The sequence below is a fragment of the Corvus brachyrhynchos genome, unplaced genomic scaffold, assembly GCF_000691975.1.
Source record: "Corvus brachyrhynchos isolate BGI_N302 unplaced genomic scaffold, ASM69197v1 scaffold69, whole genome shotgun sequence".
In the NCBI taxonomy this organism is placed as follows: Eukaryota; Metazoa; Chordata; class Aves; order Passeriformes; family Corvidae; genus Corvus; species Corvus brachyrhynchos.
In genome coordinates, this window is record NW_008240228.1 from 6,576,731 (window position 1) to 6,600,158 (window position 23,428).

The 23,428-nt window shown below is 43.0% G+C and overlaps 1 protein-coding gene across 1 annotated transcript in view; it reads right to left on the minus strand.

Annotated features, from left to right (window-relative positions):
* Positions 1–17,358: 17,358 nt before the first annotated feature.
* The window catches only part of ACYP2 (acylphosphatase 2), a 32,658-nt gene continuing 26,588 nt past the window's right edge, over positions 17,359–23,428 (minus strand). Inside the window, exon 3 of the mRNA XM_017745315.1 lies at positions 17,359–18,299. Within this exon, the coding sequence (XP_017600804.1) occupies positions 18,185–18,299 (115 nt within the window). The 3' untranslated portion in view covers positions 17,359–18,184. The remainder of the gene's footprint in view (positions 18,300–23,428) is intronic.

Consider the following 23,428-nt stretch of genomic DNA (forward strand, 5'->3'; position numbering starts at 1 on the left):
CCCTCATTGGCTGCATCACCATCAGGGAGCTGTGCTCCAGTGGTGGTGGTTCAGAGAATCATGGATAACTTGGGAACTCACAGAATATTTTAAATTGGTGGCTTCTTGCTATGCCAAAAATACCCTCTTCCAGCAGCTTTTAACTTACCCCCCTCCCTGGGGTTTGTACCTGGGCTTGATGCAGGGCCTTGGCATGGAGAAATCTTACTGATGAAGTTTGAAAATTACATTAATTTGTTTGTGCAGCAATATGCAACCAGTTTGACACTTTACAAAGGAAATCCAAACCATCCCAAAAATCCCAAAATTACGGGTTTGGTAGGTGCAGGGCATCTCTAAAATCTGCTTTAAGAGCCCAGTTTCCAGCTAAGCAACAAAAGCTAGATCTGGTTAACAAAACTAGATGTAGCTGTTAAAATACCTCTAAGGAATTGGGTTAATAAGAGGGGGAATCCTTCTGAGCCTCAGCAGGCAGCAGCCCATGCAGCCAAGTTAGCAACATAACCCAGCCTCAGCTATTGTTTTATTGGATTCCTTTGGGGGGGAGAGTGGGCCATGGAGCAGGATGGAATTTTTATGCATATATGCATACAGAAAAGTCCTGTTTTTTCATCTATGTAAAGTCAAAACATACTGGAACCATAAATTACATCCTGGAGAAGTGTTCGGAGTTTGTATCCTTTTAAGGAATACAGCCTAAAGTTAGCACCCCTCTTCCAAGGTATAATCTTCCATCACTGTGAGATGCTGCTGCCTGATCGCAGCCAGACAACTGGCTCGGCACCAAGAGCCCCAACGTGCCAACATATGGAAACAATTGCTTCCCTTCAGATTGGAAATGACATACCCTGGGTGTGTGCACAACATCCTCCATCAATCACCCCAAATGGCTCGGTACTTGGACTTTAACTTGTTATCCAGTGGAGATCCCCAGAGCCTGGTGGGAAGGGCAGCAAAGGTATTTACACAGAGCAGAATGCAAAAGAGCTGCTGCCCCGGTCTGAGCCTGTCTGGACAAGGCTGGGTCTCACACAACAGCACAGATCTTGCTCCAGCTTCATATAAAAGCAGCTAAATCTAGAAGTTAGACCTCCTCTAGCCTTTTTTCTCCCCCCTTTACCTTGAAATAGAGCCACATTTGCCATTTAAAAGTACCTGCAACCCAAAAAGTTAATGAGAAAAAAAATCTCTGAAACAAAATCCCAGCTACTCTAAATAGAAGCAGCCTAGTGAAGTCAAAAACCAGCCTCAGGACTCCAGGAAATTCCCACACCTTGGCAGCCTCAGCAAGAGAAGTGAAAGGAGAGGTTTAAAGGTGAGTATCTGTCCATAGGTTACATGCTTTGACACCAGTGACAGCCTCTCTGTCTCAATGAAGCTGCCATGGGCCTGCAACACAGGGGAAATATCAAGAGGATTTTTGTTGAATGATCCAGAGATAGAGAAAGCAAGAATGCAAATTCTTGCTGAGAATACAAGGAAAGCCTGGTTCAAGGAGTTTTCTGGGCTCATACAGCAAAGGATGGTGAAGGAAAGAGAGGCAACTTCCTAAAGAACTGCTGCAACAAGTGAAAAGCCAGGAGGGGTCTGTGTTTTAAATCAGTAAACACCAGTGATGGTGGCACTTTTGGAGCCACTCCTTAAGTATCCCAGGAGACTGGAACTGTGACTCAGTAGAGGTGAACATGTATTTTCCCACTGCTTTCACCAGAGCCAGGGGTTCACCAGAATGCTGGAATTCTATGGGTGATGCGACTGATTATCTCATGCTAACGTGACCTCTGGAATTAGCTCTTCTACGGATTATAGGAAAAGCAAGGTTTTCACACAGAGGACAAGAGGCAGAAGAACTGTACTGTACAGGACACTGTACTGTACAGGAGACAAACCAGCACCTGGGCTTTCTGCAGGAGAGAGGTTGTTCTGATGGTTAATGTCCTGTCTGGGCAACCAAGATAAACAGACTGAACCCCCATCTCTGTTCTGCAGCAACTCCAAGTTCTCTCCAAGCCTCTCCAAGGCAGATTTTCCAAAAGCACGTGAAGATGCAGACAAGCACCATGGAGGATCTACAAACACCTCTCTGCAGGCTGGATGCTTATCAGCACCTGTTGGTGTCCTTTGGGTCCTGTCTGAGGGAACATTACAGATGTCATTACTCAGATCCAGCCAAATTCTGCCTTCAGGCACAGAACATTTCCATGCAAGTGAAAGAGAGCAGTGAGCTCATATCCAAGGATGGGACTGAACCCCAAGTAGAGTAGGAAAAAGGATTTGCTGTGTGACAAAAATAGGCCAAGTGCCTTGTCACATCTGACAAATGCCTCAGATGGCAGCAGGGCACAGCTTTGGGGGACTATTAAAAGAGTTCCTATTTCCATGGATCAACTGATTCCTTGTCACAGGTAGGTTGGTGGCATCTTTCTCACTGGCACTAAAAATGGGTCTCAGCATCAGTGGGCAGCAGGGAATTAACCATTATTATTTCCTCATTCCTAATGTTTCCATCACTGTCATTTGTTGATGAGCAATTCCAGGCTGGATTCTGCAGGTCACAGAGCTTTTTATCCTCACTTACTCACAGGAGATGCTCAAATCCAAGGAAAAAATTTGCAGCCATTTACAACAGATGCTGCCAAATCAGGCGCTTTCTTGCTGAAAGTGGGATGTGATGATCTGCCTGGGTTTAGATGTTTCCAAACATAAAATAAAATTAGGTCAGACCTGATTCCTAAAGTCAAGGGCCCTACCGCAGACAAGGATTTAGGTAACAGCCGTGATCTGCTGCTGACGAGCAGTTAATTTGTGTTCCTTTCTTCCATTTATCGTTTGTAAATAGAAAGGCCATATTAACAACTAACACTCGAGAAACCCCTTCAGTTGTGGGTTTTGTGTGACTCATCACAGTTTATGTTCACAAAACAGCTGAGGAGAAACCAGCTTGGCTTTGCTGCAAGGAAAGCAGAGTGCCCAGATGAAAAGACCACGGTCTCTAACTCATTTCAGTTTGAAAAACCAGAAGTGGGCAGTTACATTTCCCAGCAGATACTACTCTGGTGCAGGAGAAATATTTGTTGGTCTGCCCCCGGCTGGCAGACAGGCAGTTGTTGGGTGTGTACCACACAAAGAATACTTTCATTTTTTGGCACGGTGCAGCATTGCTGAAATACCAAAGACCATGGCTAATTAAGTGGAGTGATGGAACAGAATGATTTGATGATAAGATTTAATTGGTATGAACGTTCACATAGAGGAGTTACTGTGTCTGTCTAGGAGGAGCAGACACTCAGCTCAGGGGGGCATTGCTCAACTGGAGCTGAGGGGTAAAGGGCACAGGGGTGCCCTGTGCTTGCTCCCAGTCCTGGCACTCCAGCAGCAATTTAGGGAACACTGGACCAGTCTCCTGCTGTCACAGTGGTTGAGAATCACCAGGATCAATCATAGTCCCTTTCCCCCACACTGACTGCTGGGGAATGGAGTCACAAGGGAGCTCCTACGGAACCTGAGTAGGGATGGGACTGCTCCAGACGCTTCACAGCAGCACAGACCAGGAGCCAGCCATTAACTCCCTAAATGCTGGTGCTTTCAGCTGATCGTTCTGATTTTTCAATAATAAAAGATGATTATCTTAACTTTCTAAACAGCCTTGGATAAGCCACTCATTAGACTGATCCTTACTCCACAGCTTGGCTGACATCACTGAAACAGGTTCCCCCAGTATTCCCACCTGTACCTGCATGGAAGTTCTCCACAAGTCTTCAGTTTGGGGCTCCAGACTAAACTGGCAGTGCTGGAGTCTCTAGGGATACAGAGTTCCATGAGGCAAAAAATCACTGCTCAAAGCACAGGGCAGTAACCATAGCCATATTAGGAGCAGTAAATTGGTATTGCCAAGGGGAAGAGCTGGCCCTTCAGAGCATTCTCCTTCCTTGGACATGGACAGATGATCCAGCATTCTGTTACAGGCCACTTCCATTTGCCTGGACACAATGCCAACACCAAACAGCCAGGAGAACAGAGCCAAGATCTTTCCTAGAAGAGCCCAAAAGACCTCCCGCAAAGAAAGAAGAGATTTGTCACGAGGGAACAAAGATTTTGTGCTCAGCATATGTTTAGGTCACTAAGTCAGCAACACCACCCATGGAAGAGTCACAGGCTTCAGGATCCTCCAGATAAAGGTAAACACAGAGTATTCACGCTCCAGATTTCACTATTACCTCTGCAATGACTTTTGCTGCAGAAAGAATCAGAAAAACAAAAATAATTCCTTGATTATATCTCTCACCCTTCTCAGTGTTCAGCAAAATCTGTCATGGTTCTAAATGCGGCCTTTTATTTTCTACTATGCAAGCTTGACTATACAGAGTAAATCTTAAAGCATGGTTTCATAACTCCCATTTGGCTGTGAATTCAGTGCAAGAGGGTCTGCACAACTAAAACCTTGCAGCAGTTGGGCTGTAACAGCAGCCACCCTGAGCACCAGGTGACACTGGATATAACAGAACATACACCTATGAGTTAAGATTGTCTCTGATTTTCACTCCTTTCTGCTAACACTTGGCAGGGATCCTCTGATGAGCCAAGAGCACTGATTTACAGAGATTTGTGCCTGTCTGTATCATGACATTACTGTCTGTGCTCCTTTCCTTCACCAGGAGGGAAAAAGAGCCAACAACTGCTATTCTCTTTCCCCTCCCACCCTGGAGGAAAGAAAGCCAGCACATGATAGTTCTTGCTGCCACATAAATGATTTTCTTCTGATGCTGTTTCCTCCCTTTGCTGCCAGAGACCTGGGGAGCTCCAAGATCTGCCCAGTCAGCATCACCTTGGCTTCTGCGTCTTGCAGAATGAATCTGCTTCATCAATTACTCAAGAGCCATGAGCAAACAGCTCTTCCCCTCCTTAAACCAGGGCAGACAAGAAACTGTCCCTCTGTTCAAGGAAACATCTCCCCTTCTTCCTCCTCTCTCTCAATTTCCATAATTGTCAAAGGCTTTTCCCTCCACATCTCAGATTGCTCAGAAGTTGCCAAGTAGGGAGCCCCTCTCTCCCAACTTGAAACTCTCAGTTTCTATCAGTGCACAGAAACTGAGCAGCTCAGAGCATTGGAGGAAAATTATACTTATTTCAAATGTATCAGACTCGGGTAGTTGGGAAAATACATTGAGTTGTTAGAGTATAATCTGCTGTGTTTCCAAGTGGTTCTTGGCATTAAAACAGTGACCCATAGGACAGGAGTTTTTTAGCTGAAGACAATGCAGTTCAGCCATAACACTGGCCTCCAAGGCTGCTGCCGCCACCCTGCTCTCCTGGAACACCCTTTGGTGACAGCAGCAGGCTCAGCTGATCCTCTCGGCATAGTCAGCAAGGGTGTTGGCTCCCAAACCAGTTGCCTCAGAATAAGTACACACGGAGTGAAGAAATGCAGGATTGCAGCTGCTCTCCAGCAAATTCTTCTTGCAGAAACAAGCTGCAAATGATGAAAGTCACAGCAGCAGCAGTTGAGGGTGAGTGGCTTGATCAGACAGTGCTCCCAGGCCCCCCAAGGGACACCTTCACTACTCTGCCAGCCAGGCAGCTCACCTGCTACAGACATGCTTTTAGATGAGGCTTTCCTGCTCACCTAAGTCTGATTTTATGGAGCACTTAGCTCCCCAAATGCCCTACTTGCAGGGAATAAAAGGCCAGTCAGTCATTATGCTGACAAAACACCCACAAGAGGGAGAGAGCCTGTCTGAGCAGTTGGTTAAAAATTGGTCTAGACTTGGTCTCATTCATTTGCTTTAGAGATGGCTGGGAAAAATGACACGAGACTGAATTTTACCTGCCCTGAGACAGCCCTTGTGGCTCAGTGCTACCTGTGCTGTTCAGCCATGGGACACTGCAAACACTTGGCCTCCCGTGGCCCAACTCAGTCAAACTCTCTCAAAACCAACAACTGTACCTTCAAATAGCCAAAGGGAGGATCTTCCAACCTCACAGCCTCCAGACGTGGAGCTTTTAAGTAGAAGTATTTCCTCATGTGGTAACTCCCAAATGTTTGGTTTATCCATGCCAGAGGAAGGGTTGTTACTGATATAGGCTTATACAGCAGGTGAACTCTCAGTTTTTATAGCTGTTTACTCAGGATGGGGGAGAGAGCCAGGAGGAAATACCTCAAGTGACATCAGCAGGGTAATTTTTAACATGTACTGTTACAAGGAGTCAAAAATCATCCCTCACACAGGTGCTCCCCATAAAGTATAGTTTGAAAAACGTACCTTTTTTCCATTGCTGAATATAGGCAACAATGAACAACAGAACTGCTAAACCTGTTGGCAGAGAGCAACTGATTGACAGTGTCCACAGTGCAATCGAGCCAGGTAACATCCAGTACTGGAGAAAACTTTGAGGGTTTTCACGTGCTGCCGACTGAACTCGGCTGGCAAAGCCAACTCAGGCTGGTGTCTGGATCGGTTCTTCGGGGCTCTACAATTCAGTGCAGTTTAATGACACTCGTGGGACCTTAAAGCTCATCCAGCCCCACCCCCTGCCACGGGCAGGGACACCTCCCCCATCCCAGGTTGCTCCAAGCCCTGTCCAACCTGGCCTTGAACACTTCCAGGGATGGGGCAGCCACAGCTTCTCTGGGCAACCTGCGGCAGGGCCTCACTACCCTCACAGGGAAGAATTTTCCCTAATACCCAATCTAACCCTGCTCTCTCTCAGTTGAAGCCATTCCCTCTTGTAATACTGAAAGAGGATGTGCAAATTGTTCATACCTGGTTTGTTTTGGTGTCTTTTGCTCCCCAATAGTATAGCTGCTCATTTAGCAGCCTTACATTGGAGCTAATTAATCCTGCACAATGTAATTGGAATTATCGTGCCACTGGTGAACATGAGCAGCATTTACTTGGGAGAGATACAAAGTCTCTGTTGGCAATCCTTGTGCCAATATTAAACATTCCATCACTATTTGGGCTGGAAGAAAAAGAAGACAAGGAAGGAATTTTTACACCAATATATGAACTCTACTCACTGATAATATTTAAATATGTTCATACCATTATGTACTGGTTCAGAAGTCAGCATGCCCTCAATGATATTATTGCTTGCTCTAAAACCAGAACAAGGAATAATCTAGGTTTAAGTTTCTGCAAATGCCAAAAATTAAATTTTGTTCTCATTCACGATAATTTTCTTCTACTTACTCCTGATTCATATGAGGGAAATGAAGGTCAGGTTGTACAAAAAAACTGCATTGAAAATGACTCCTTGGTTCTCCTAAACTAAGAGTATGACTCATTCACATCTACCAATGGATCCTGAAGGCACAAAATTAATTCCTGGACTGGGCTGCCTATTTTGAGAGTTTGATGTTTTGGTGTTTAATTCCTGATTTAGTTCCGTGATTTTTTCCCAGATCAGGCCATGGTGCCAGCTCTCCCAAGTGCTAATGACTTGCTGATTTCAATGGTTTTGACTGCTCTTATCAGCTGCTTTGGACACTGATTAGCTGAGGACTCTATGCCTCATCAAATACTGCTTTCCTGATTTGCTTGCCAGGACTTTATCTCTAGCGATCTTTCCCAGCACCCCCGATCGCCTCTCTGTGAGCATTCCGAGATGCTCCTCAGTCTCCTCCTCCTTGTCCTTTGTCCTGTCCCACCTCTGATCACACCACTGACACCTTAATAATGCGCAGTTACCACGGGCTCCCCCATCCTCTCCTCTGTGCTCTGTCACTTGGATCCGAGGCTCCTTTGCAACAGAAACCGGTTAGAAGCAACTAAGTGCTTAAGTTACAAAAGGAAATGGTTCTCAGTTACAAAACATTCACCAGGCAGTTCGGTCATTTCGAGACAACGGCGAACTGAACTTTTATCACGGTGATAAACCAGAACTGATACTGTGATCTACAGTTAATGTTTAAAAAAGAAATGCTCTTCATCAGGGCCAAAGGCTGTTTTCTGATAATCTTCTCACGGTGGAGACTTCTCCCATTGCCTCCTGGAAGAGGGGGAATCACATCTCTGAAAATTTCCAGTCTGGTTTTATTCTGTGTTCCAATTCCATTTACAAATAAATGTCTTTTATAAAGAGATTTTCTTGGACTTGGCAAAGATGTTTTTCCTGTCTAGAAAATTAGGTATATTTTTCCACTGGAATTCAGACATTTTTATATCAGAAATTTTACACTTCCAGTTGATGCACAACCCTTTTTTATTTTCCTGTGCATGTTTTGTCACTGCTGAGCATGAGCCCTTGGATCCAAAATGCTAATTTTTGCACCTTTCTCAGGCTGCTAAACCTTATGTATTCCATCTTTTATACATCTCTCTTTTGGCTGGCAGTTAATTATTGTCCATTGGTCTTCTGCACTTCTAAAATCCTGGATGTGCCCAGAAGAACAAACACTTCCATAATGGACAGGGTTTTTTTACAACTTTGATAGCTCAGGAAAGGGAAGCTTTTCCCTGTATGGAGTTACTGGATGCTTGATGCTTTCCAGGATCCCTCCTTGGCCCCACACAGAAAGCCCATAAGAGCATCTCTAGAGGATCCAGGGTTCGCCTGTGGACACCACTTGCCAGATTTGGGGATTTAACAGGGCCTGAGTTTCCCCTACAAGGCTAAATCCCCTTTAAAATACCAGTATTAGAAGTAGGCATGACTTCAGAAAGCCAAAACAGGGTTATTCTGCAAAATCAAGATTGAATTAAAGTTGATGACATCTATCTATTATTTGGCCCTGGATATTTCCAACTACACTTAGAATACAACAGCAAAAAAAATGCAAAAAGAGGGATTCCTATATTTTTCCTAGCCAAAGTTCCCAAAAGTAGTTGATTTGCGTGAAGTAATTAATGTTATTAACATTTATACTTCTGCCAGAAGAGGCAAGACCTGGGGTACTTAGAAAAAAACATAAAAGGTCTTATGAAAACCTCATTTGTAGAAGAAATAAGGGAGGAAGGAGCTTAGCTTTTAATCCTATAATGAGGGACTCACTAATGAAAAAAATTCCTTTAGAAGGCTTTCCCAGGAAATACCTCACTTCATAAGATTAATCTGTATAACATCCCCATCTTTTGGATTTGGAAAGCTCTTTGAAACTCTGTTTATCCAGCCTGGGAGTGGCTAAGTTGAAAAAAAAAGAGAAAAAGGAGAAAAAAAATACCAAAGAGGCAGTTTGATAGAGGAAGTCCCTTAAGAAAGGTATCTGTACATAGGCTAGAGACATCCCTGCTCCTTCCCTGGCCTGAAGCACCTGGAACTGCACACAGCTGGAGCTCAGCTCCACATGGAGCACTGGGCAGAGCCTTCCACCTTGGCTGTGAGGAAACAGGTCCTGAAAGGATCTGTTCCTGCAGGCAGAGAGGAGGAACAGGCATTGATGGAGATAAATGGCCTGGACAGAGTCTGTTTCTCCCCCTTCAGCAGTGTGGGATGGAGTCTAGGACAATCCACCTTGGGTTGTGTGAGCTCCCCATTCCTGTTTCCAGCCGGTCAGCTGCAATATCACTCCATAAGGAAGTCAGGGAAGTTTTACCTTCCCGCACCCTGCTCAGTGTCTCCATCACCAGACACTTCTCAAGCAGCCTGTGGGTGCTCACAGCCTTGGAAAAACAACAGATCCAGAGTATTTTTCCTATAATTCCAGTTTACACCAAAAAACTACTTACTACTGTTTCAGCTCCAAGCAGAAGTGAGCTGCAAAGGAAGAACATGACCTCCAGGGTGATGTTTCTGCAGCCAGACCCAGCTTCCAGAGCCTGGGGAGACACGTCACTGTGACAAGAGCTAAGACATACACCCATCCCCAGTTTAAATTACCCTTTTGGAGGTTTCTTCTCTTGGGACTGGATAGCTTTAGCCCATATTTCCTTCAGAAACCTCATTTATTCCTAAGAAATAACTTACCTGAAAAGGAGGAGGGTTTGGGGTTTACATTTACAGCCAGCACCTGAAGAAAGTGACCCTTAATGTGTCACTGGAGCCACTTAACCTGATCACAGGTGGATTTAAGTTCCTCAATGGCAGATTTGCTCCCCCCATGCAGGATCCCAAGTGAAATGTTTCTGCAAATCTAAGAGGGTGCACTGCAGAGATCGAGGAAGGCACAGAGAAAACTGTCTGCTGTACCTATACCAAGAGTTAAAAATAAAGGAACTTGCAAAGTTTGGTACCTTGCAGAAGGATTTAGGCACTCTTCATTCCTGAAGAGAGCAACGAGGTGCCAAACTGGGTTTCCACTTGTTTGCCATAAGCCAATTGCCTCTGAAAGGATTGGGGGATGCAGTCACAGAGGGATTAGTGGGGGCTCCAGGGAAGGAGCTAGAGGTGGTGAGGGAGGGATAAACTAAGTTTCAGGATCCTAATAACACTGTTTACTGTAAAGCAGGATGAAGAAGAAATAAGATTGGTTCACATAATTTTGTTTTCTTGGATTAAACTTACTTGACTCAGGGCTAAACTGATGGGTCAGTGATTGAACTTCCCTAAGCCTGCACATACATGAATTCACTCTTTTAATATTAACATCTTCTTCGCAATGAGAGAAGAGCAGATGAAGTTTGAACAGATGAAAGAAAACCCACTGGATACCTATTAGAAAAAAATCCCACAAGCTTGATGGAAAAGCTTTAAGATTTGAGGGAATCAGAGGGTGTATTACTATACCTGCACAGGGGAGGGCTTCTGAAGCACACTAGAAACCCCAGCTCTACCCCTGGCTGGCAATTTTTCCCCTTGTGTGTTTATTTTATTACACTAGACAGGCACTTTCTCTTTTCTGCATGCCTGGCTAATGCAATCCCCAGTGGGGTTACGCTGTCAGGAAGGATCACCCCCAAGGATCCAATGGAGTGTGGCTGGGGGGGGGGGCAGAGCCCAGCACAAACAGGAGCCATTAGAGATCACTATCAGCTAAAGTGGAATAGCTGGAGGAGAGCAGTGAGCGGGGGCAATACAAGGTTGTTCCTGGCTTAGCTTTAGGCAGGGAGATGGATCAGTGGTGAAAGCCTGAAACGAAATGGAAAGGCAAAATCCCAAAGGGACACAGCAGAGCGACAGAGGTTTCTGGGAGTTCGTAGGCTATAAAACTCCAGCTGACCTCAGACTCAAGGGGACTAAAAAAGACTGGAGAGAAGGGAGTGCCTTGGAACTGGCCAGTGGGATATGACAACTCTAATCTGATACAAAGGACTGGAAAAAAAAAATGGAAGCAGCTCAGTGTGGAAAAGCCTGTGGATGGTCCCACTGCATCTGCGCTGCAGATCTCAAAGGACATCGAGAGCTCTTTAAAGCGCTTTAATTTTTTAGGCTGCTCCACTTGAAATTTTAGGTTGTCAATATCCTGCATCCAAATCTCCAGCTCTTGGGTAAAGGAAAACGGTAACCAGGAAACAAGAGCCTGAGATTCCATCTTGGACTAAGAATAAACATCTCTGTGACAGACAGATGGATTGCAGCTCAGCTGTGCAAAACACGAGAAAAGATGTTTGAGGAAAAATAAATTAGTGGGGAGATGTGAAGTAGGGTATTGGTAGGATTTGTCTCATCAAAAGGAACATTTTTTGTGACAATTGTGATATACAGAAGCAGAACCAAACAGTCCTCACCCATTGAGCAGCAGAGATTACAGGTACTAATCCAGCCAAAAAATACAGGACAAAAGAGGTAAAGATCCCCATTTTCCCCTAATTTTCTAGGTAGCAGATTTATTTTCTTTCCTGAATCCTTGTTTCAAGTGCATTAGTTCAGTGGTTGCTTTGGGTCACTGTGAATAGGTTGTCCTCTCAAGTATTCTTCTCATGGCTTTGATTTGTGGTTATTTGGTATGCTGCCTCAATTAGATATTTAAAATTCAGAGGGTATTTTCCCTTGCTTCTCTTATTAGATGCATCAGTTGTTTGATACTAAGTAATGTAGAGCTGCCATCCCATCTTTTATTTCAGGGAATACAAGCATCTAAGGTGAAACCCGCCTCCTACTCTTCTCCAGAAGTGAATTCCTCCTGGCTTGTAGCAGCACAGAGGAAAATCCATTTTTTCTCTTTTGCTCTGTAGTGAGGGTAGCAAAGCTACGTTGTTGGTAAGCTTCTTCAGCATTGATAATTCTGTGGCATTTTTAGCTGGATGGCTGCAAACAGTCTCCTTTATACCACTTGAAAAACCCAAGGGCTTTCCTATAAAGCAACTTAATATATCCCAGCCTTTCCCCCAGGACCCAGCACCAGGAATTCTGTAGTGATTTGCTTCAAGGCATCAAGCACATCATATCATGTTAATTATCACAGCCACTCCAGCTTTTAGTGGCTTCATTCCCCCACAGACAGGTTTTAAAAAATGCAAGTAAGTCCTGGCTGTGGCTAAAAAAAAAAAAACAAAAACAAAAACCAAAAAACAACAACAAAAAACCCCAAACCAACAACTAGAAAACAGACATCAAAAAAATAAATCTCTCAGCTTTCCTGTGTGCTTTCATTCCTTACACTTCCTGAATGCTATCTGAAAATTCAAAAAAAGCAGCTGGCAAGTGTTACCTCAGTACCTCCAGAACAATTCACTTATTTCATTCAGAATAATTGGGGGAGTTTCAAACTTACCTTGACTAAGCCAAAAATCTCAGATGTTGTGGCCATTTCTGTCCCTTCCTCTTACTTTCTTCCCAAAATACAGAATTCCCACTGAAGGGCAGCTCAGAGTACCACATTTCCTACCACCCAATGAGTAAATTTTATGGCTGGGCCAGAACAAAGTTATTTCACACATGATAATTTCTAGAAATAATTGTGTGCACAGCTGTGAGGCTGCTCTCGGGAACCTCGGGGTATTAACACCAGAAAAATGAATTATTACTTATTCCACAGGACAAATCCCAGTCACATAAATAGAAACTGGGAGCACCCACACACTGTCAGCTTTAAACAGGGCTGATGGAAGCATCACCAGCGCTTCTTATAAGTATGGAATGACATCCCCCTGTATCCATCAGATAAATACACCATGATTACCACTTTAAACAGCAAAATATAAGAATTCAGTGTACTTAACACTTCACACAAGTGTTACAAATGTTGGTGTGGTACCTTAGAAATAAGACAAAGCACAATCTTGTCAATCACTCTGTGCCTACAGTTCAGTTTAAAACAATGGAAATAGTTTCTTCCTTCTCACAGGCACATTGCTGCCTGCTAGATTATACTGGCTGCATAATGAATTTAAGGAATCAGCATTATGGTATTCAGGCTATGGCTTAACTGTGATAAATAGTGCCTAAATCCTATTCATCTTGGTATATCACTCATTCTTTGGAGCACACACTACTATTCAGTCATCATTTTGTTTCCAAAGTGTCAGCAAACTTAGATAACTGCACAGGGCTTTTTTTCTCCCCGAGTTATATTGTGGGTCGCTAATGAGTTTTAACTTGGTCTGCAAATTTTTTGTCTGCCTGTTTCCTGACAGCAGACAGTTATTTCTGGGAAGAGATGGTACTGTTGGAGCCCCTCACACAATTCAGGGGTGTTTTCCTACCTGGCACTGAGACTTCTCCTCCCAAGTGGGCTGAACTACTCACAGCAGTACAGCAGCTGTAGGCTCAGGAGTGGATATTTAAGAAAAGTTTGAAGCTGGTTTGTTTTAAACAGGGAAAAAATACAAAACATCACCAACAGCTGAACAAGATTCACAGCGAGTCTCCAACATCCCCTGCTGTGACCTGCCCAGAGCACCCAGGTGCTGCCATCTAAAGTGAGCATTCCCTTATCAGTTGATAAAAGTTGGCCTCTCTTCTCATGCTCCAAATATGTCCCAAGCTTTTCCTTCTGAACACATTTTCAGACCCTCTTCTGCCAAGCCCCTCTTCCCCAGCCACCCCTTTCCTCTATGCTGTTCACACAGAACTGATTGATTTCCAGTGGTGCCCTTGGCTGCAGCTCCAAATAAACAACTGCAGGTAAATTTCTCCACATTAATATTCTTAAAACTCCTGTCCTTCACCCTTCCTGCTCTATTTACCATCCCTATGCCAGCACTAGAATTTTATTTTTGATTTTATTATTACTATAAGGCTTTGAAGGGTTGCATGTATCCACTTCTCTCTGCTCCCACCCTTTGCAGAACAACTCTGTAACTACAAATTGGGAATTAGTGGCTTGCTTGGGATAGTGAGTGCCTGGCATGGCTTCAAGTGCTGAACTTCGTGCAAGAAAGTTCTGGCTTTTCTAATGTTGCTGAAGCCACAGTGATTCCTCTGTAATTAGGAAAAAACAAAACCAGCACCAAGAGAGTGACTTAGTCTTTATCTTATCTGCCCCTGCTCAAACACTGTGCCATTAATAATGCATTTCCTTGGTTGCATGACCAATTACTGTTCCCACTAAAATCCATGGCAGCATTCCAGTGGAACATAAGTCAGTGCCTGCAGCACAGAACTTGTGTCTCTCCATTGTTTGTTTTGTTACCTCCCTGCCAAATCCAAGTGAATGCCAGGTTACCTTCCAGCTAGTGGAGAAACCCTGGGATGCTGGGTATTCCTCTAATTCAGCCTGTCAGACCCAGAAAAGAATTGCTCCCAAAAATCCACAAGGGCATTGCCCCTTTTATTTCTGGAATACACACCAAGGTTATGACAGACAAAATTTGCTTCTTGGTGCTGATCAATTGTCTGTGAAACAAAAACATGGCTTAGAGCTTCTTGGCCACTTTTAGGACAACACAAACGCAGCATGAAATGTTACAAGACTTTCCCATTTCCAAACTGCAGGAATCACAGGTGTTAGTTCCTAACACCAAGGAGTTATTACAGCTATGGGGGAACCCACAGTGCCCTTCATCGGAGACAGAGCTGCTTGTTGGATTTTGGGCAAAAAACTTCTACTCCCCCATTAGTGCTGTTCAGAGTGTAATTCTTCACTTCTGGGGTAAAGACAACTTCATATCACAACTGATTTACAGAGTGATTAATCAGAAACTACTTTTAAATGTTTATATTTGCACTTATCTATATTAATATTTACAGTAACATCATCTAATTGTGGAAGACAACTGGTCTCCTCCTAATTACTCAAACTATTCTGGAAATTTGATTGGTAAAACCTTCCAATCCACTCCTGCAGCCCTTTTAACCAAAAGTGAGGTTGTTCCTCCTTTGATCTTCCACGTCAGGATTTTTTATTCAATTATGCCAGTATTAATATCAAATTAATTGAGGCAAGTTTAGTTATTTTAAGTCCCTGTAGTGTTTTGAGGCAGAAATAACCTCTCTTTAATCCTAATACTTCTACCCACTACACAACAGACTGTGAGGAGCCTTGAAGAAAGAATGATACTACAGAAATCCCAATTTATGGGATTGCTGTTGTCTAAACAGACTCTAAAAAATAAAGGATAGCACAGAGCAGTGTTTGCCCTCATCCCTCACTGCAGCATTCCCTTCACATCAGAGTGCTCGCAGCAGCACGGAGCCATGCATTAATCAGGAAGCTCGAGTGACTAATCCAGTTCACTCTGTGTAGTAAGAGGATTCCAGCAGCAAACATGGCCAGTTTTCTAAGAAGAAAGCAAGCCAAGCAAGGCAGCTCTGGAGGACATCAAGAAAATCAGAAGTGATAGATTGGTGTCACCTAAGAGAAAGTATGGCAGGAGATGCTACCACGCTTTTCTCCACACAGACACCAAGAAGGAGCAGGTCCAGCAGAACATCCCTGTTGTGCAAGGTTACATCATTCCTGATGAAGCACAAAGCTCTCCTTCTGCCCATGGCTTTGGCAAGGTTTCATTTTTAAATTCTTTAATCAAATACAAACAAATCCATACATTTCTGAAATGCCTGTCATTTCGGAGTTAAACTCTGATTTTAATTGACATGTCTGGCCTCTAGGCTTAATGAGGTGAATTTCCTTAAATTCTAGTAGAATACAAGTCAGGCACAACATTTTCCCCTCAGGAAAGTCAGTATTGTCCAAAATTCACAAATGACTTCTGAAAGTCTGTTCCCACTATTTATTTCCAAGTCTCAGCCCTTTTTAGATAGAAACTATTAGGAGAACAGAATAGAAACTACAGATAGAAACCTTTTTTATTTAAATAAAAACTCTTTCACGGAAACTATTTCCACTTACAGCAAGAATGAAGCTGGCCTACACATCATACATTCTTGCTGCACTGCATTTTGAAAAAATAAAATTCAGGTGTATCTACAGTCATAACTGAGTGATATTAGTAAGGGGTAGAAAAGGATTCCAGTGGAATCTCAACTCAGTTTTGATGTCTAATTATCCAACTGTTCTTATTTTTCTATCTTACCATTGGGATTCTTTGGCTCCTCAAAATCAATGATGTTCTCATTAAATCTAGAGACACTGCTCTGCTGTTCTGTACACACTGTACTTCCACAAATGGGATGCCTTTGGACTCAGGATACTTTACCAGAATCTGAGGATTAAATAAAATGAGAAGATTAATGCCCACAGCACCAGCCAAGGCTCCATTAGGTTGCAGGAACACAGCAACACATGACTTGCAGCACAGAAAAATGCTCTCTTCACATTTCCTCCCCCAAAAAAGTGAGCACTTAAAATGGCTGCTTCCCTCTCCTCAAGCCTTGCCTTTCTAGGGGAGTTGGTGTAAAATTTTCAAGTCCTTGTAAGCACCCAGCTCCACCCCTGGAACACATCAAAACAATTTTTGGCTGCTCTTCCTCTGTATCTTATGTCCCCTGTTTTTTGCCTTCCTCTCTACTTGTTCCTCAAAATATGAGCAGAGCACTTGGCTGGAAAGTCTTTGACTGAAGGGGTATTTTCTGCCAGGTAGCTCCAAGGAAAATGTAAACTACTTTGTTAGGCAGGATACAGTTTTTCAGGAGGATGGAACAGCTACTGAGCTCCTGCTACACTTGAACTTTGCCATTTACCATGAGCTGAACAAGAGCTATTGACCACGACTTCAACAATGGGGGCTTGTGTATAATCACAGAACAATTCATAAGCAGCTCCTGCAAATTCTAGAACGGAGATTTTACTGCTTAATGCAAAGGTCCAAAGAAAATCAATCTAGTGGTGAGCAGAAATAACTTTCTAAGCACACCTTGCACTGATGGAGAAGTGCAGTACTTAAGTTAGGAAATCTCCTTCCTGAAATTCAAACCATGAGCTGCAGATTTGGTGCAGCTGCCCAAACTGACACCACCCACCCCAGGAAGGGGGACAGAGCAGCCAGTGGGAATACCAGCTTCAGTATCCTCATGAAGTCTCCTGGAATGTTCCAAGCCTGACTCAACTACTGCAGGTGTGAGGGTAGGGGTCTGACCCAGCCCTGACTCCCAGGTGCCTGTGGAGAGAGTGCTGGATACAGGAACTGGATCCACAATGCATCAGACTTTTCCAGGATTTATTGCAAGCCCATGGCTCAGGACTTCAGATGACAGATGAGGGTGCAGGTTCCACCACACAGTCTGAACTCAGGGGCAAACACACATCTATTTTCCATAAGGAAAACCACTGAAATCTTCAATTTTGGTAAGAATGTCAAAAAAGCAAAGACATTAGAACACCCTTTATAGTCAGAATGGATGTAAGCTACAGGTAGACAAGGAAAAAACAGGATGAGAGGCCACACATTTCATCACCTTGGAACAATTTATCTGCATTGTCACAGAGAATTTTAAACCACAGCTGGTTAGATAATCCTTGTTTGAAACAACACATTTATTTTAAATTACCACTATAACTTAATTAATTATCACACTGAGCCTGGTCTATAACAGTGGTTACACAGCACTCTCAGTGCTCTCCAGTTCTGTAGTTATGTATTTTTGGTGAGATTACGAACAGTAGAACATAAATTTATTATTATTTTGCATCTAAAATACAACTCACAGTGTAAAGATTAGGTACCATCTGGTTGTATGTAACAAGTCTCATTGTGCACAAATAACCAGCAGCACTTCTAAGCTTTTATCTGTCTTTCAAAGCTGCAATAAATTAGATATTGGCATTTTAGACACTAAATGTTGACATTCATAGTGTAAGATGTCTAACACAGCAACCAGGAATTCTTACTTGGTGGGAACAGGGAGCATTTATGTTTATCCTTAGCACAGAAAAGCATCCAAATGCTCTTGCAACATTTGATGGAGGCACAGAAAATACCATGCAGCAGAAATGTCAGAGTTTTGTGCTTAGTGAGGTTCCCTCCTCTTAGTATCTAGTGTTGAAATCTGAGAAGTCAAGCTTGGAAATCTCCTTTTCGTTGGAAAAATTTGTTTTGTCGATGCGGGAACTTGGGCTTCCAACTTTGCTCAGCCAAGATTTCCTGCAGGAAAAGTAAGAGAGAGTTGGCAGATAAGGAACTGCACATGTGGGGGTTATTCTCTGTCATGCCTTCACTCACTTATACTTTTTTAAGAGCCATAAAAAAAAGCATCTTTCAATAATGAAATTACCCCAAATCTGTTCTTTTCTGTTTTCCCTCCCTTTCCCCTTTGAAAGCAAACTAAGCTCTTTAAAGGTGTCAGTGTTTCCAGAGGATTTACACAATATTACATAAAAACACAGCTGACAAAAAAGCTAAAGTAGATTTACTGCAATGATCCCTCCTAAACACTATTAATAGCATTCCAATAGGTATAACTACCTTTGCAGATTCAATACTGTGCTTTTAGCAAGGACCTACAAACCACTGATAACTGAAAAATGATGGGAAAACAGAATCCCAACAGCCAGTTTGCCCCTTGCTGGCAACTAAAAGAATGGGAACCGGAAAAGAATGAGTTCAAAGCCAGCAAAAAGACATCAATTATGTCAGAGCAATACTGATTTGTAATAAATACTGAATGTTACCCTGGATAACTGGATAGCCAAACATGGAAATGCAGCAGGTGAGTGCTTACATAGAGGTTTATTTACAAAAAAATACTTGGTCAGTATTTTTGGTTGTACTAAACTCCCAGAAGTAGAAAAGAGAAAGTATTTTGTCATACCTTATTGAAGGAGAAATATATTCCCAGACAAATAATTTTTCTAAGTTAGTATAGATACCTAACTGATTAGTATTAAAAATAAACAAATATTCACTTAAATTTTGATTTGAAAACAATAGAAATTGTCTTAAGAGTTATGCTAATTAATCCTTTGCAGAATCATGCTGAGCAATATTCTTGCAGTGAGACCTAATTTTGATGTCTTTATAATGAGATCATGCACAGAAATTACTTACCTTGAGCCAGTAAATCAGTGTATAACATCTGAGATATAAAAACACACCTTGCTAGAGACCCTACATGCAAGATTTTTTTGAAGAACAGTTCCTGACACCCAAAAACACTGCAAAACATCTCAAGGGGCTTCACTGGTTATCAGAGACAAATAATTTCCCCATAAATCACACTAGTCCCTCACAGACAGTTCAAAACTTGCATTCAGTGTGACTTGAACACTAAAACAGAGGCTCTATATGGAAAAACTTCCTACAAAACAGCAACCAGACCCAGATATCTAATGTTCCAAGTGTGACTTGCCTTATTTTAGCATAGAGAAATTAAAATATCTGTCAGGTGTTTCCACTTCTTCACACCTCTTGTTCTTTGCTGCATGTTGTGAACAACCTCCCTTCCTGTCTGTTTTCGATGAAGCCTTTCCAGTAAGGAATATAACACAGGAATAGGAGTCCAGGAGCAAAACAAGAGAACACAACTTCCCAGTTCTGCTGGAAGCCTCAAGGCAGAGGGGATATTTCAACAGAAGGAAACAAGCCTAGGGACAGAGCAGTCCCTTCAGTTTCATATCAAGAAGAATATCTGAAAAAGGCCCTTATTTATTTAGCAGGAAAGTCTCTAATGAAGTTGGATGTCCTTGAGTGAGAAGAAAGAACTCGAAATACTGAATTAATCTCCTAAAAATAGTATAAATTGTTTTTTAAGTAATGTGATTGTTTGTTCACTATTTCCTTTTTTCTTCCCATTTTGAAGATGAGCTTATCCTAGACAAAACCAAAATGAACATATTCCTTGTCCAGCCTTCACAACAAAAATTTGTCCCTGGGTGCTTCCAACTCCCAAGTTCGGCTGGGTGAAGAAATAACCACAAACTCTTCTCCAGAGCAAACAATCCATTCTTAACTCCACGGACTCTCACATGAATAAGGATGAAGCACAAATTACAAAAATCCAGTTAGAGCAACCCAGCTCCATGGAAACTCTTTACAGAACATGCGTGTTTTATTCCTTATTTAATGCAGGAGAGAGGAGAGGAGGCAATACCTGGGAATCTCATAAATTTGGGGCTCAGTTCTTCACTGAGATGCTCCACATTGAGGGGACTTTCCTCAGCCATCTCCTCTCCCCATTCAAGTGACAGCCCAGTCACCAGCACTATGAAGAAGCACATTTTTTACAAGCTAAGAAAGCAGAAAATCAGTATTTCCTAGAAGTTAAATGTCATCCCCAACCTCATCACTACCAGGGGTATTTTTAAAAATGGTTTTAGCTTATGAGTATCCAGACCAAGAGTGAAGAAAAGGTTCTGCAACCTCCTCTTGCTTCACTCAGCCTTCTCAATTCCCATTCACCTCAGATCTCTTCACATGTGCCAAGATAATCTACAATTACTTGCATTTGCAGTCTTAGCTTGTCACTTATAGCATCCATGTTAAAATTCACTGTTCCTTCCCACTTCTCCTCAGGAGTGCAAAACTTCCTCCCCCTCGCTCGTCTGCAGCAAACAAGGACACTCCTGAGAGGACACCACACTGCTTACTCTGGTTTTAAAGGATTTATCCCCAAAATGACTGCTCCAATGAGTCCAGAACAAGAGCTAATCTCCAAATAGTCGTTTCTGACCACATTTTATTTTATAGAATAGTTTGGGTTGGGAGGGACCTCAAAGCTCACCCAGTTTCTGCCTCCCCCCTCCTCCCCCAATGGGCAAGGACACCTTCCACTATCCCAGGTTGCTCCAAGCCCCATCCAACCTGGCTGTGGACACTTCCAGGGATGGGGCAGCCACAGCTTTTTGGGCAACCTGTGCCAGGGCCTCCCCACCCTCCTAGGGAAGAATTCCTTCCCAATATCCCATCCAACCCTGCCCTCTGTCAGTTTGAAGCCATTCCCCCTTGTCCTGTCATTCCATTCCCTTGCAAACATTCCCTGTCCAACTCAAGCCCTGCATGTCCATGAAGTCACTCTGGGCCATGTTCCGATGCCACTGAGTTGTGGATAGTCATGGATTTCTGAGTTACACAACCTCCCTTGTCCAGGGGAGAAGCCAGTGCTCCTGAAACAGCTTCCCAACCAAACCACACAGCTTCCTTACCTCCATGTTCACGGGGGATACTCCTAGGAGCTCTAAAACAATTTAATCTGCCAAAAAAAAACATTTCATTAACGAAAACAAACCTTGCTAAGAGACACTGTCTTGTCACCCAGGCAACAGAGCCCTTCCCACTCCACATGTTCTTGGAAAACAACTCTCGAGAGCTGGGTTTGCACCATTCCAGTTTGGATCTGTGCAGAAACAGCCTAGCTGTGCACAGCATTCCAAGCAGGAAAATACTCCTACCTGTTAACTTGGCAGAATGGAGCCTGGCCAGGTAACTGGAGAGCTCCCTGGAAATGTTACTTAAGGAGCTTCATCTCTGTGACACAGGATAATCACAGAATCCAAGGCTGGAAAAGACCTCCAAGATCGAGTACAACCTTTGACCAAACACCATCATGTCAACTAAACCATAGTACTAAGTGCCATCATTATTAATAATAAAAATAATTAATAACACTGGCACAGCCCTAAAACCCACTGTGCTAGGAATACTAAAACAACAGAGTGACCTTCTGATTTCCTGAATATTTATTTTTTAACTCCAGTCTATGCTATAAAACAGATCTCTCTAAAATAAACAGCTTGCTTGGCATTATTCTCTGAAGTATTTCTTTATAACATGAAAACTACTCCTGCAATAGCTCATTTTTTTGTAAGCAAAAAGACATACTTTTATCCTGATATTGGAGAAATTTACAGTCTATGGTGCTAGGAAAGGACCTGGAAATGCCCTCCAGCATTAGTACATGAGGAACTAGGCACAGGTTAGGAATATGTTCCATGTCTCTTCACCTGAAGCACAGTGTCACTGAAGTGGAACAGTGTGCTTTTATTTAAAGGGAGAGAAAATAATGGCACTGGCTTGTTTACACTTTAATTTCCCTTTGTTTAGGATAAAACACTGCAGAGAATGTTACTTTTTGAAGATTATATTTACATCTGTGACAGCATATAGATGAGGCTTGCAAGTACTTATAAAAATCCCTCCAAAAATATTGCTGCCTTCTACAACAGCACTGTCCAATTTTCATAAATCCTCATATTTCCACATTTGCAGAAGAAGTGTGGAATTCTCTCTCATGGCTGTCTGGCTTCTGAGCTTTCGGGAAGAACTTTAGCCACAGTTTTCAAGCTTTGCTCTGTAATCTTTAGGGCCAGGAACATTTACTCAAAAACCTTTGTTTTTACAAACCCAAAATTCCTCTAGTAGCCTGTATAAAGGTACCTCCCACCTCTCCCTCCTAAACTTACTGCAGAGCCATTCCCATTGTCCCTACACCTCTGCTCCTCCTGCCAGGAAAATAGGTAACTGTACAGAAAATTTATAGGGTTTCTTGTTGTGAAAAAGTAGCAGGAAGAATAAAAACCCTGGTAAAAAAATGTGTGTTGGGAACACTGGGATTTGAGAACAAGGCAAAGCACAAGGGAGGGGAATTTTAACCCCTTTACTAGGATGGCCCCACCAGAGTCCACCACATCCAAGCCAAATGAGGGGTTACTCCAGAGACTTAAAGCAAGGAAGCAAAAGCAGCAGGATTGAAGGATACAGACCAACCAGTGGGTGGCTGGAAATGAAAGAACCTGCTGAGGCGTGGGCACTGGGGCCCAGAATAGAGCTGCAGCCTGGAGGTGTGTGGGAGCCTGGCTGCTCCATGCATCCCACAAGGTCTGGAAGCATTTTAGGAAGGGGAGAAAGGTAGTTAATCAAAACTGGTGTTTGACTCTGTTTTTAAACACAGATGTCAGATGAATGTTGTTAATTTGTTTGTGTTTCTTCCTTCCCTGCTGCACTCAGGGCCAGCATTTCCCTGGGGAATCCACGATGAGCTTTTCCTCGAGGTATATTGGAAAGGATGTCAACAGCAAGGGCAGATGAGCAGGATCTGAGATATTACAGATATTGTGGGACAGGGCCCCGAGTAAGCCTCAAGTACACATTTTGGTGGTGCACTTCTATTTATAAACTTGACAAAAGTGACTTACATGTTAATCATCACCTTCTGCATGGTATTGGCAAGCCTTTTTTAATGTAAAAGTGATCATGGCCAGTTTGCATCAGGAGAGAATTTGGCTCTATGTAACTCAAACTTACTCTGACACTGGTATCTGATCTGTGTTAAATGTCCT